This window comes from Chiloscyllium plagiosum, chromosome 5 (assembly GCF_004010195.1).
Source record: "Chiloscyllium plagiosum isolate BGI_BamShark_2017 chromosome 5, ASM401019v2, whole genome shotgun sequence".
Classification (NCBI taxonomy): Eukaryota; Metazoa; Chordata; class Chondrichthyes; order Orectolobiformes; family Hemiscylliidae; genus Chiloscyllium; species Chiloscyllium plagiosum.
Window position 1 is genome coordinate 104,662,320 of NC_057714.1, and position 14,380 is coordinate 104,676,699.

General features: G+C 40.8%; 1 protein-coding gene across 6 annotated transcripts in view; it reads right to left on the reverse strand.

Moving 5' to 3' along the window:
- The window catches only part of dpp6a (dipeptidyl-peptidase 6a), a 1,472,261-nt gene that overhangs the window by 37,507 nt on the left and 1,420,374 nt on the right, over positions 1-14,380 (reverse strand). For all 6 annotated transcript variants that reach the window (XM_043690726.1, XM_043690728.1, XM_043690729.1 and 3 more), the window contains exons 19-20: positions 4,014-4,083; positions 1,025-1,219 (exon numbers count right to left, since the gene is read on the reverse strand). In XM_043690726.1, the coding sequence (XP_043546661.1) occupies positions 1,025-1,219; positions 4,014-4,083 (265 nt within the window). The remainder of the gene's footprint in view (positions 1-1,024; positions 1,220-4,013; positions 4,084-14,380) is intronic.

A 14,380-nucleotide genomic window follows, 5' to 3' on the forward strand; every position in this document is an offset into this window, starting at 1 on the left:
TCAGTCGCCTGAGGCGGGAATTGAACCCGGGTCTCTGGCGCTGTGAGGCAGCAGTGCTAACCACTGTGCCACCGTGCCGCCCCAAGATGAAGGTGATAGGTCAGGGAGGAGAGGGTGGAGTGGATAGGTGGAAAAGGAGCTAGGCAGGTCGGACAAGTCTGGACAAGTCATGGGGACAGTGCTGAGCTGGAAGTTTGAAACTAGGATGAGGTGGGGGAAGGGGAAATGAGGAAGCTGTTGAAGTCCACATTGATGCCCTGGGGTTGAAGTGTTCCGAGGCGGAAGATGAGGCGTTCTTCCTTCTGTCTCAGGGCCCGTTACTCACAGTGAGTCTGTTGTTCAGTAAGATTTTTAAAAATTTCACCGTCAAACTGTCACTTATTCCGAAATTTGAAAAATTCCAAATTCTGAAAACCAGCTGGTCCCGAGTGTTTCGGATAAAGGATTGGGTACCTCTACTTCCAAATAAATCTGTTGAACTATAACCTGGTGTTTGTGTGATTTTTAACTTTACGTACCTATGCAATAACCTAGTTTCCCAGTTGACTTTAGCTAGCTCTGCCTTCACATCCTCATAGCCATGTCCACTTAAGTTCAAAACATTCCTCTTTGTCAAACTAAATGCAAATTTAATCACAAAATCTTCGACTTTCCATCTGTTTGCAGCAATGTACACATTCTGTTCCAGCGAGCCATTTGAAAGTGGATACTCAATCTGTTTGGCCATGTCCTGAACGCACATTATAAATCCTCATCAAACTTGAAGTGAATAAGCCTCATAGTGGGTCTTGAACCCAGAGCTTCTAGTTCAGAGGGAGGGACACGACCCACCAGATCATAAGACTCAGGCATCAGGTACCCAGGCACAATTTACAAATCTGATGGACCTTAGCTTGCCATCAACATCAGACATTAACAGCAAAATCAATGATGAGGTTAAAAAGCACAATCTGAGATAATCTTTGGTACCAAGTTGTTATTTAACTCAAAAGCATATGAGAGGTAGTCAACAAAAGGTACTTACTTTAGAGCATCTATTTGATCCTTTACTTCCACTATGCCCAGGTTTCTCTTTATTTCGTACAGCAATTTAGTGCCTTGGAAGCCACTGCCACGTCCGTCGAACTTTACCACAATGGTGTCGAATGAACTCACCAGTACAGTTGTCCAATCTACTTGGAATTGCTCCGTGACAATCTGGCTACCAGGACTATCACCACTGGAAGAAAGGAAAAGACAAACTCGTTCACCAGTTGAAGTGATTACTTTTATGCAAGGTGCTGTTTGGATGAGGAATGTACTGCCTGAAATAGAAGGCACAGAAAGTATGGTCAATATTAATTTTTACAAGTGAATTACTTGGGGAAACATTTGCAGGAAAAGAATGCATCATGGGAATAGGATTATTTGGAAAGCACTGGTACGGGTTCAATAGGCCAAATAGCCTCCTTCATTGCTATATAATTCGATGATGATATAGCTGAACATTTGAAAGAAAGGTTTATTGTCACTTATTTCACTATTATTGTTTTAGTTCTAATTGTGCGTGATCCCAGAATTAGTTCCTGATGGTTATGCAGTTAAGTTCAGCTCCCTTATATCAGCAACAAAATTAGCAACAAAATTACAGGTCCATGAAAACACATGAACACCCCTCTGTAATAATGAAATTACATGTAATCGTGGTACTGTCACACGGATACTGATCTCATAAATGCCGAAATATAGCTCCAGCATAAAAACGTCTCAAGATTCTTCCAGTCTAACATTTTAATTCCTTAAAAGCTCCTTCGGTGCTGAATGTTACATATACTTCAAATTAAATGCTGAGGTAATGGGGTGTAGGGCTTAATTTCCTCTGAGAGCTGTTTTACGCTCTAGCTAACACTTTCACATTAAGTTGCATATTATTTCAGTGCAGTCAGCAGCCTGCTTCAGGTACAAGTTGTTACATTTAGGAGGCTCTAAAGCATTATTAATTACCTTTTTATTTTAAATTTTCAACACAAAGGCATACACTCTATGATAAATCATTTTTTTTAATTCACGCCTGAGCACTTGAATAGTGTTCAGACTAGTTATGCATATTTTATTATTCATTCTTGCAATGTGAGTCTCACCGGCGAGGTCAGAATTTATTGTCCATTACTAGTCACCCTTGAGAACGTGTTGGAGAGCCTTCACCTTGAACTGCATTAGTTTTTAATGGTGTAGGGACAACCACAGTGTTTCGCAGGAAGTTGCTTCAGGCTTTTGGCAATGAAAGAGCGACAATATATGTTTCCAGGTCAAGATGGAGAGCAACCAGGAGGTTACATCACTCTCATAGTGAAAGGAGCTTGGACAATATTGATCTTCCTCTGATCGGCAGAACTGCCAGATAATGAATGAATTGCTGGGTTTTATTTTTAAATAGGAATATACCTTCAATATCATTTATCATCTTGTGAGGTCAGCTGCAAACTAGCCTTCATTCTTCCTTCATAGAATGTTATTGAATTAAAGAGGTCAGCAAATGATCTGGGTCACTGTTTCTATTGGGATGAACCAGGCACAGTAGCACCCAGACAATAACCCTTGTGCCCCCAAAAGTAACTTCACATATTGGCTGTATTAATCCAGGTATTTTTGATAGCCATTATCTTGTGCACAAGGCATTGAATTGCTATTTGTCATTAATATATTATTTTGATGTGAACATAGGAGGCATGGTTAGTGAGTTTGCAGATGACATCAAAATTGGAGGCGTTGTGGACAGTGAAGAAGGTTATCTCAGAGTACAATGGGATTTTGATCAGATGGGCCAATGGGCTGAGGAGTGGCAGATGGAGTTTAATTTAGATAAATGTCAGGTAGAGCATTTTGGAAAGGCATGTCAGGGCAGAATTTACACATTTAGTGGTAAGGTCCTGGGGAGTGTTGCTGAACAAAGAGACCTTGGAATGCAGGTTCATAGCTCCTTGAAAATAGAGTCGCAGATAGATTGGATGGTGAAGAAGGCATTTGGTATGCATTCCTTTACTGGTCAGGGCATTGAGTACAGGAGTTGAGAGGTCATGTTGCAGCTGTACAGGATATTGGGTAGGCCACAATTGGAATACTGCATTCAGTTTTGGTCTCCCTGCTATTGGAAGAATGTTGTGAAAACATGAAGGGGTTCAGAAATGATTTACAAGGGATGTTACCAGGTTTGGAGGGTTTGAGCTCTAGGGAGAGACTGAATAGACTGAGACTATTTTCCCTGGCATACTGGAGGCTGAGGGATGATCTTATAGAGGTTTGTAAAATCATGAGGGACATGGGTAGGGTAAATAAACAAGGTATTTTACCCAGGATAGAGGAGTCCAAAACTAGGGAGCATATGTTTAGGTAAGAGGGCAAAGATTTAAAAGAGACCTAAGGGACAACCTTTTCATGCAGAGGGTGGTACGTGTATGGAATGAGCTGCCAGAAAAAGTGGTGGAGGCTGGTACAATTGTAACATTTAGATGGGGAATGAATAGGAAGCGTTTAGAAGGATATGGGCCAAGTGCTGGCAAATGGGATTAGATTAATTTAGGGTATCTGGTTGGCAATGACGAGTTGGACCAAGGGATCTGCTTCTGTGCTGTATATCTCTATGACTCGAAGAATCTATGACTCTATGGTCAGGCATCATAAAAATACTCCCCTTCATGTACAATTAAACTGCATAGGAATTGCAGGATGGAAAAAAAACATCAAAGATCTATTGACTTCACCATCGATGACTCTGGAAGTTGCATGGTAGAAAGATAATAATGTTTTTGAGTCATTACCACAATCAATCTCTGCTAATTAGCTTACAACAGATGCGGAAATAATTTGAGGAAAAATAGTGATGATCTTTAGGGAACCATTGGATCATTTTTCCTATTTCATATGTAATGGAAAAATAGGCATCTATAAATGAGTACAGAGTACAATAACCAAGAGACTGAAAATGTTTTCATCACTAAGCCTCATCTTGATCGTATGTCTAAAGTAATACTCACACGATAAGTAACAAAGGGTACCGGGACTTATTTGAGAATGCTAATGGCTTCATAATTTGCATTTTCAGTGCTGAAAAACATTAAAGTTGCAGTCACTTTACTGTTAACAATGCCTGTAACAATCAAAGAGTAAAACATTTCACCATGATGATTAAAATTGGCAAACCCGTTGAACATGTCCTGGCATTTCAAGTATTTCTAACAAAAGTTAGTGAATAAAGCATGGAGGAAAATCACAGAATAATGAAAACCTCTGTTCATCGTAATGAGAGTAGTTCAGCTCTGTAAAGTCTATCAATCTGCCCTGGGAACTCCTTACAAAATTTAAAAATCAAATGGACCAATATTAGGCTTATGCCTGAAACATTGACTCCCCTGCTCCTTGCATGTTGCCTGACCTGCTGCGTTTTTCCAGCACCACACGTTTCGATTCTGATCTCCAGTATCTGCAGTCCTCACTTTCTCCCAGTATAATATTTTACTCTAGAATGCTCTAGTAAAATGCCTTGGAAAGCTCTTCTATTAAAAGTGCTATATTAATACATGGTGTTATTTGCTATTGTGCCACATCTGTACCCAAAACCAATTTCTTTGTTCTGATTCAAATCACAAGATACATACAACAGCATGTAACAAGGTCATTTAGCCCATTATAGCTCATCAAAATGATTCTCCTTACAAGGTATCCTAACATTTCTGAAATTATTCTTGGGCTTTTACTCCACTACTCTACCTCAGAAGATCTGTGTTCACTATTCAGTGTGAAAGAGAATAAAAAATATCATACTGTGGTATAAAGTGCACAACTTCTACATATTTTAAAATCATTTATTTTGGAGTTTTGAATGAGTGGCATATGGGTTTTCTTGTTTAATGATTAACTTGATACATTGTTGCAGCTGTGGTGATTTTGTTTTTAATTGGCAGAGTTACTTTGTAGAGTCTCATGGCAATTTGCTTACACGAAGTACGTTAATGTGTAAACTAAATAAACAGACACTGCTCTGAAGAAGGATGACTGGACCCAACTTAACGCTGATTTCTTTCCACAGACGCTGCCAGATCTACTGACTTTTTCCAACAATTTCTGGTTTTGTTTCTGATTTCCAACATCCATAGATTTTTTGGTTTCTTATTTCAAAAGAAAGTTGGTTTCCATCATAAGCTGAGCATATGAGCCAAAGGACCACCTGACAATTGACCTACAATTAATAATATTCAATACCAGACACCCAATACTACAAGAGCTGAAAATGTGTTGCTGGAAAAGCGCAGTAGGTCAGGCAGCATCCAAGGAACAGGAGAATCGACGTTTCGGGCATAAGCCCTTCTTCGGGAAGCCTTTCCTGAAGAAGGGCTTATGCCCGAAACATCGATTCTCCTGTTCCTTGGATGCTGCCTGACCTGCTGCGCTTTTCCAGCAACAGATTTTCAGCTCTGATCTCCAGCATCTGCAGCCCTCACTTTCTCACCCAATACTACAAACATATCACACCAAGTTTATTTTACTTGGTACAGTTTTCCATGTGTATTCTAGTGAAGATTGCATTAGCATTACTAATTGCTAATCCCAGTTTCACAATTTAGATCGCCAACTTGCTGGAGCATTAAACAGTCTATTTCACCAACTGCTTTTGAATGACACAAATTGAAATTTAATCGGAAAGATGTTTACAATCATAGGAAATAGATTAAATTGTAAATGAACACAAAAACATTTTACACCCAGAGGAAGTGATTTTAATTGACAAACAGAAGCAGAGCAGAAACATTACGGCACAGAAAGAGGTCATTCAGCACATCGCCTCCAAACTAATTCTCTGTGCAGCTAACCAATCAGTCCCATTCATCTACTCTATGCCTTTATGTGTGCAAGTTTATTTGCCTTAAGCTCCCTTCCAAATTCCTTCGAAAGTCACTCATTGCTTTCACTCCTACTACCTTCTGAAGACAACAATTTCTAAGGCATTCCTAGATAGTGTGTAATAAAGCTTTTCCGCACATCACCCCTGCAACTTGTGCCTACAACCTTTGATTTATGTCCTCAAGTTCTGGCACTGTCAGCTAAGGGGATGCATTCCTTTATCTACCTAACATAACATCTTGAATACCTCATTCCTGATGAAGGGCTCCTGCCCAAATTGCCGATTTTCCTGCTCCTCGGATGCTGCCAGACCTGCTGTGCATTTCCAGCACCACCCTAGACTTGACTCTAATCTCCAGCATCTGCAGTCCTCCCTTTTGCCTAAAATCTTGAACACCTCTACCAAATGGCCCTCAATCACCTCTTACTCCAGCTTAAACTTATCCCTAAAATCCCTTACCGTAGAACCATGCTCGGAGATCTCTGCACCCTCTCAAGGAAAGTTTTATGTGGCTCTTTCTCATTTTTTGTTTCAACCCCAAATACAAGATTCATGTTGTGCTCATCAATTTTTTTCTAATACATTTTACATTTGAAAAATAAAATCTTTGATGTGAATATTTTGACTGAGTTTCAGTGAACCATGAATGTACTTCCTATTAAGTTTTTTTCTTTACAATTGCCTGGAGCTGAAAGAGAAAATCAACAGGAGGAAAACTTCTGCCAAATAACAATGCTCAGTGAATAATAGAAGTCCTGCAATATTGTATTCACTTCCCCCAGCATCTAGACAGAAAGGGAAAAAAAACATTTAAGGCATGCATTAAGTACATCCAAATGCAAAGGTCAACTCTCCTAATTATAGAGGAGCCTGATATTTATGTCTGGTCAATCACATTGTTGAGGTTTATTAATGCCTTTGTTAAGGTTAAGAGAAACAGCTGGGGGATATTACTTGTGTTATAGACTAGGCCAGGCCACTCAAACCTTTCTTAAGCAGGCAGCCCCAGACCATAACTTTGCAATTTGTTTTGGTAAGTGTACAGTGAAAATTACCCGGAGTAAGTTAGCGAGGTTGACTACTAGGTTTTAAAACAGACAAAAATTTATTCACAGCATTACGCGATGAAGCACAAAGAAAGAATAAAGAACCCCTACAGAACTCAGTCTATCCAAATTAGACTTAATTATGCTGTACTGAATATGCACAACAGTCCCAATAAGCAAACCCCCTTAAAAAAGGTAGAAATGGAACAAATGCTTACAGGTTGAAGTTAGAACAGCAGAAGGAGAGAGAGTTCTTTGCAGCCTGTTCACATGGTCCCCTGCTGAACTTCTAACTACTTCTGGATAGAACTGCTCAGCTAGAGAGCTGACCACTCTCATTTCATTATACAGGTCACTTCTAAAACATGACCATCTTGGCCTGAAGGCTCACCTGTTTACATATAAACAAAAGGCCTCTCAAAATCCTTTTTCATCTCTGTACCAAACTAGTCACCTCGGAGCTGAGAGAGTTTTATGACACCTCTCTAAAAAAATTCAAGAACACCTTGAGAAAAGGAACATATTTTAGAAAAAAGGGACCAGCTTTGTGACACTTGTCACAAGGAATGCGACTGTTAAGACTGAGCAAGTCAATAAACTCTCTGCATAAAGAAAAGTACATGTCTTAGTTTCTTTCTGTCTCACCACAGGCTTGGATTCTATTAACACCTGGGAATAACAGTTGACCAGTCAGTCTCTCACAGCTGCTTCACCAAATCTTAACTCAATTTACATGTTTGGTTCTGTAGCAGTAACATCTCAGTGACGTAACTGCACAGTGGCTGGTATCACATCACCATGGGCTCAGCCCAGCCACCAGACTGAGAAGACATTATGAGATTCCTGTTTTTTTTATTTTATTAAACAGTGCAGCTCACAAAACAATTAACATTACCAGCTGTATACAGAGAAACAGTGATTTACAAGGGGGACAAGCGGCAAAGCCTGGCTCCAAACCCTACCGTTCAACTAGTAGGGCAAATTAGGGTAAATCTCAAATCCTACTTTTAGACATCACAAAACAGTAACAATAACAAATACATAAGGCAGTCCAATTAGATAAGAAACAGTGTATAGAATACAGATCTCCCCTCCCCCCCCACCCCACCCCCCCAGCAACCCAACAAGCCACCCGTCCTTCCCATCTAGTATCCTATTTATATCTGTCAGCCAGGGCTCCTCAATGGCCCAGGTTAACAACTCCAAGCTAGGATCTCATCGCCAATGACATCTCTTGGCTCTGGTTCCACTTTGTCTAACAACCATCGATTTCAGGTCAGAAGTTTCAATTGACTTAAGAAAGAGCTTTGGACCCTTCTATCACAGAGCTGTACATCACTGAGCATAAATAACACAGTGTAGGTGGTATTAGAGTTCTCTCTCTCATGAGGAAGACAGTGAGATCACATGGATAAGAACACGCAAAGAAGATAAGCACTGTGTCTAGTTCTGGTTGCCCTGTTTTATAGAATCTCTACAGTTTGGAAACAGGTACTTTGACCCAACAAGTCCACATCTACCCTCCGAAGAGTATCTCACCCAAACCCATTCTTTTATCCTATTACTCTACATTGTACCCCTGACTAATGCACCTAGCCTACACATCCCTGAATACTATGGGGAATTTAGCATGGTCCCTTAAGCCTGCTCCACCATCCAATGTGACCATGACTGATTTCTCTCCGCTTTCCCGCCATAACCCTTCCACTCGTTACTAATTAAAAATCGGTCCATCTCCTCCTTAAATTTACTGAATGTCTTGGCATCCACCGCACTGTAGTAAAATAATCAAACACGACTTACTCTTCATAAAACCATGGATTATGTTTTAACTTTCCAAATTCCCTATTATTACTTTCTTCACAATGGATTCTAACACTTTCTCAATGACAGATATTAAACTAACTGCTTTACAGTTGCCTACTCTCTGCCTCCATCCCTTTTTGAATACAGACATTAGATTAGCATTTTTCCCATCCACTAGAATCTTTTCCCGAATCCAAGGAAATTTGGAGTATTATAGCCAGTGGATCCAATATCTGCGCTGCCTTTTCTTTTAAGACCCAGAATGTAAGCCATCAGGCTCTGGGGACTTGTCTGCCTTCAATCCCAATGGTTTTCCCTGTACTTTTTGCCTAGTGATAATTGCTTTAAGTTCTTTCCTTTCCAAACCTCTGCATTACCTGTTATTACTGGAATGGTATTAGCATCCTCCATTGTGAAAACAGAGGCAAATACTGATGTCATGTCTCTGCATGTCTGGGTTCCCCATTAAGACCTCCACAATCTCATCCTTCAATGGACCAGTGGATGCTGCTCCGTTGTTAACTTTAAATCTGAGACATTTTGTATGCAAATGTATGAAGGATATGGGCCAAAGGCACGTACCACAGGTCAGTTATGGTCTCATTGAACAGCAGAACAAGCTCGAGGGACTGAATGGCCAACACCTGTTCCTATGAGCAACAATAGCTTTCACTTTAGCTACTCTCTTCCCTTTTATATACTTATAGAAGCTCATACTGTCTGTTATTTTGGTTTGCATTAATTTCCTTTCATAATTTACCTTTGCACTTTTTATTACATTTTAGTAACCCTCTGTTGATCTTGAAGTTTCTCAATATTCCAGTCTACCATTGGCCTTTGCAATTTTTTTCATACACTCATTCATGGGATGTGGGTGCCACTGGCTTTATGTCACTGGCCTGTCCCTAGTTACCTTTGAAAAAGTGGTAGTGAGCTACCTTTTTGAACTGCTGCAGTCCATGTGCTGTGGGTTGACCCACAAAATTGTTTGGGAGGGAATTCCAGGATTTTGACCCAGTGACACTGGAGGAATGGCAGTATATTTCCAAGATGAGTCCTTTTGGCTATATAATTACCTTTATTTAAGTCTATAATGCTAGTGTGGGAGTCCAGTTTCATGTCTTCAAACTGAATTCAAAATTTTAGCATGCTATGATCACTCTTCCCTTTAGGACCCTCTGCTATGAGCTCATTAATTAATCCCATCTTATTACATAATACCAAAATACAGATCCGCCTGCTTCCTGGTTAGTTCTCCAAAATATTGCTCCAAGAAACAATCAATAAAGCTTTCATTAAACACCCCCTCAAAGTCATGTTTGCAATTTTGATTAATCCAGTCTATATGCATATTAAAATCACTTTCTTAGAAGGTCACAGTATTCTTGGTTTAAACTGTGTCCCATTGTGGAATTATTGTCGGGGACCAAAAGGTCACTCCCACAGTTGACTTCTTTCCCTTGCTATTGCCTATTTCTACCCAGACTGATTCTGCATCATGATCTCCAATGCTTATAACGTTTCTCACCATAGCAACAATCTCCTCTTTCACTGTCAAAGCTACACAAACTCCTTTTCCTTCCTGTCCATCCTTCTGACACAAAGCACCCTCAGATATTCAATTCCCAAATTTGGTCTCAGTGCCACGATGTCTCAGTAATCACCACCAAATCATTCCCATTCATCTCTATTCATCTTGAAACAGATCAGACCACAAGTGACTTAGAGTCATAGAGATGTACAGCATGGAAACAGATCCTTTGGTCCAAATCGTCCATGCCAATCAGATATCCAAACCCAATCTAGTCCCACCTGCCAGCACCCGGCCCATATCCCTCCAAACCCTTTCTATTCATTTACCCATCCAAATTCTTCATAAATGTTGCAATTGTACCAGCCTCCAACACTTCCTCTGACAGCTCATTCCATACACCCACCACCCTCTGTGTGTAAAAGTTGCCCCGTAGGTCTCTTTTATATCTTTCCCCTCTTGCCCTAAACCTATGCCCTCTAGTTCTGGACTCCCCGACCCCAGGGAAAAGACTTTGCCTATTTACCCTATCCATGCCCCTCATAATTTTGTAAACCTTTATAAGGTCACCCCTCAGCCTCCGACGCTCCAGGGAAAACAACCCCAGCCTGTTCAGCCTCTCCCTATAGCTCAAATCCTTCAACCCTGGCAACATGCTTGTACATCTTTTCTGAACCCTTTCAAATTTCACAACATCTTTCCAATAGGAAGGAGACCAGAATTGCATGCAATATTCCAACAGTGGTCTAACCAATGTCCTGTACATCTGCAACATGACCTCCCAACTCCTGTACTCAATGCTCTGACCAATAAAGGAAAGCATACCAAACGCCTTCCTCACCGTCCTATCTACCTGCGACTCCACTTGACTATATTGATCCAATGTCTAACTTAGTGCTCTAGTTCCATTAAAGGAACTCTATGAGTCTAATAAAACAGTCGCCAATCCATTCGTTAGGCATATGTTGCATAATGAGAGGTACAGATAGTGATAATGGCAGTTGTCTTTTCCCTGGAATGGGGGATTGCAAGACAAGGGGGGCACATTTTAAGATGAGAGGAGAGTGATTCAAAAAGAAAAGGGGAGAAAAATTGTTTTTACACAGAGGGTGGTTCACGCGTGGATGAACTTCCTGAGGAAGTGGTGGATAGGAATACAATTACAACATTTAAATGACATTTAGATAAGTGCATGAATTGGAAAGGTTTGGAGAGATATGAGCCAGGAGCAGGCAGGCAGGCAGGTTTAGTTTAGCTTGGGATTCTGTTTGACATGGACTGGTTAGATGGAAGGGTCTGTTTCCATGCTGTATGACTCTAGGACTCTATAACAGCTCCAACAATTTCCTCAGCACCACTTCTCTGGTGATTGTAATAAATTGATTTCCTCCTCTTTTATTTCCTAATTTACAGCTCTTTCCGGGATGTTACATGTATCTTCTACAGCGAAGATCAATGCAAAATATATGTTCAATTCATCTCCTTATTTTCCATTATTAATCCCTCAGAGTGATTGTCTATAAGACCAAAGAGATGATCAAATCAGTAGGCTGTATCAGGATCAGTAATTTAATCAATGAATTTCTGAGTTTACTGTATCACCAAGATATCTTACATTTCAACTACACTGATATGTTCCTAACTGCCTGCAGAATTGCTCTGATCTATGAAATATGTACGGAAAAACAGAGTCTGTGTTCACAATGGGACAAAGCAATAACAAGTTGCAAACTACTTGGTGTGCATCCTCTGACTCCTGAATTCATATAGGTCAGTCAGAAACGAGCAGCAAAGCACAAAACTGGAGAGCAAAAATTAAATTATTCAGTTTATATATCATTACAATGGTATGAACTACTGTCTAGAGATCTTCAAATTCCTTATATCGATTTAATACCTGGGGTTTTCAAGGACTGTGATGGTTTTTTTTTAAAAAGTGAACAAAGCACTAACTTTAAATGGCCACAGGCATCACCTGACCCACACAGGTTCTCTCCAAATTTCATGAAGCTAACGTGGATTACATTAAAATCAGTTTCAGCTGAAATTAACATTTCCCTGATGGGGCAGTGAAACCAGCCACCACCACCAACTCCAGTCCACCTCCACCCAGCCCCCTTTCCCACACCCCTTCTTTGTGTGATGTGAAAAGATCCTCACTTTCTGTTCGCTTTACACTATTATGAGAATTTTTACACGTTACAGATGAAACGCTGGCTCCAATTGTGAAACCTGAAAACATAAACTCAGTGGACACAGAATACGAACGAGGTAAAAATACAAACTGTTATTCTAGGGGCTTGTTGGTAGACAAAGGGGAGCTGGATTTAAGGATCAAAACTGAAAAGAGATTCTGGAGAGTCGCTCTCCCTCAAGAAGAAACCTTTCTGAATTTGACACTACTTACTGAGAACAAGCCAGAGAGTACCAAAAATTTTTTAAAAATGTAATATGCACTACTGCTGATGAGCAAGAAATTACCCATTGTCTTAGTTTAAAGCCTTCCACCTCAAAGACATTAAATGGACTCAAAACTAAGTATTCTTTTGTCTCATCCATCTTGGATACTCTCTCCTTTTAACTAAGTATCTGCATGTGCTTGTAAGTGACCGCACAGAAAACCTTCTGCTTGATGCCACGTCTTTGTTGTTTTCTTGACAGTATCAGGAAATAAACTTGTTCTTTAACTCAAGAAAGTCTTGTGATAGCTTCTTAATTCTTACAGTACAAATTAATTAACCCAAATTTTAATTCTGCGCAAGGTATTAAAAAGAACTTAAAACTCCATTGCAACTAACTGAGAAGGTTAAGATAATGGGACAAAAGCAAATTACAGCGGATGCTGGAATCTGAAACCAAAAGAGAAAATGCTGGAAAATCTCAGCAGGTCTGGTAGCATCTGTAAGGAGAGAAAAGAGCTGACATTTCGAGTCTAACTGACCCTTTGTCAAAGCTAAAAAAAGGGGAGAAATAGAGAGGTATTTATACGAGGCTGAGAGAAGGTGAGTCATTGTTCCAGAAGCAAAGGTAGCAATAAAGAGATGACAATGACAGTGCATAGAGAGATTATAGGGAGATTAGGAGCTGTGAATGACCAAGGCCGAAGCCAGTGTTGCATGACAAAGTATGTGGGGATGGGGGGTGGGGGGAGGGGAGGGGAGGGGTGAAGCAGAGGCAAAATGGAAAACATGGGAGAAGGGTAGCAAAGGGGGAAGAGGAGAGGAAAAGGGCGATGAGAGAATGGGGAGCGAGAGAAAGACAATCAAGAAATAAGAGGCAAAGAACAGTGAAAAAAAAACTTATTAAAAAAGTATAAATAAAATAAATGAAATAAAATTATCTGAAGTTGTTGAATTCAATGTTGAGACCGGCAGGCAGTAACGTGCCTAGTCGGAAGATGAGATGCTGTTCCTCCAGTTTGCGTTCAGCTTCACTGGAACATTGCAGCAGGCCAAGGACAGCCATGTGGGTATGGGAGCAGGATTGTGTGTTGAAGTAGCAAGTCACAGGAAGGTCCGGGATCTGATTGTGTACAGACCAAAGGTGCTCAGCAAAGCGATCACCCAGTCAGTGTTTTGTCTCGCCGATATAGAGGAGATCACATTGGGAGCAACGAATGCAATAGACCAAATTGAAAGAGGTACAAGTGAAACGCTGCTTAATCTGAAATGAACGTCTGGGACCTCGGATGGTAAACATGGAAGAGGTAAAGGGGCAGTGTTGCACCTTCTGCGATTGCATGGGAAGGTGCCGTGGTTGATGGGGCAGGTGTTAGGTGTGATGGGAATGTGCCGTGTGTGATGGGAGAGGTGTTAGTTGTGATGGGAATGTGCCGTGTGTGATGGGAGAGGTGTTAGGTGTGATGGAGGAGTGGGCTAGGTTGTCCCGGAGCGAACAATCTCTCTGGAATGCAGACGGGGGAGGGAAGGGAAGATGTGTTTAGTGGTGGCGTCATGTTGGTGTTGGCGAAAATGGCGGAGGATTATTCTTTGCATGTGAAGGTTGGTGGGGTGAAAGGTGAGAACAAGGGGGACCTTGTTCTGGGAGGGGAGGAAGGGGGTGAGGGTCGTGGCACGGGAGATGGACCGCACGCTGTCGAGAGCCCTGTCAACAACTGTA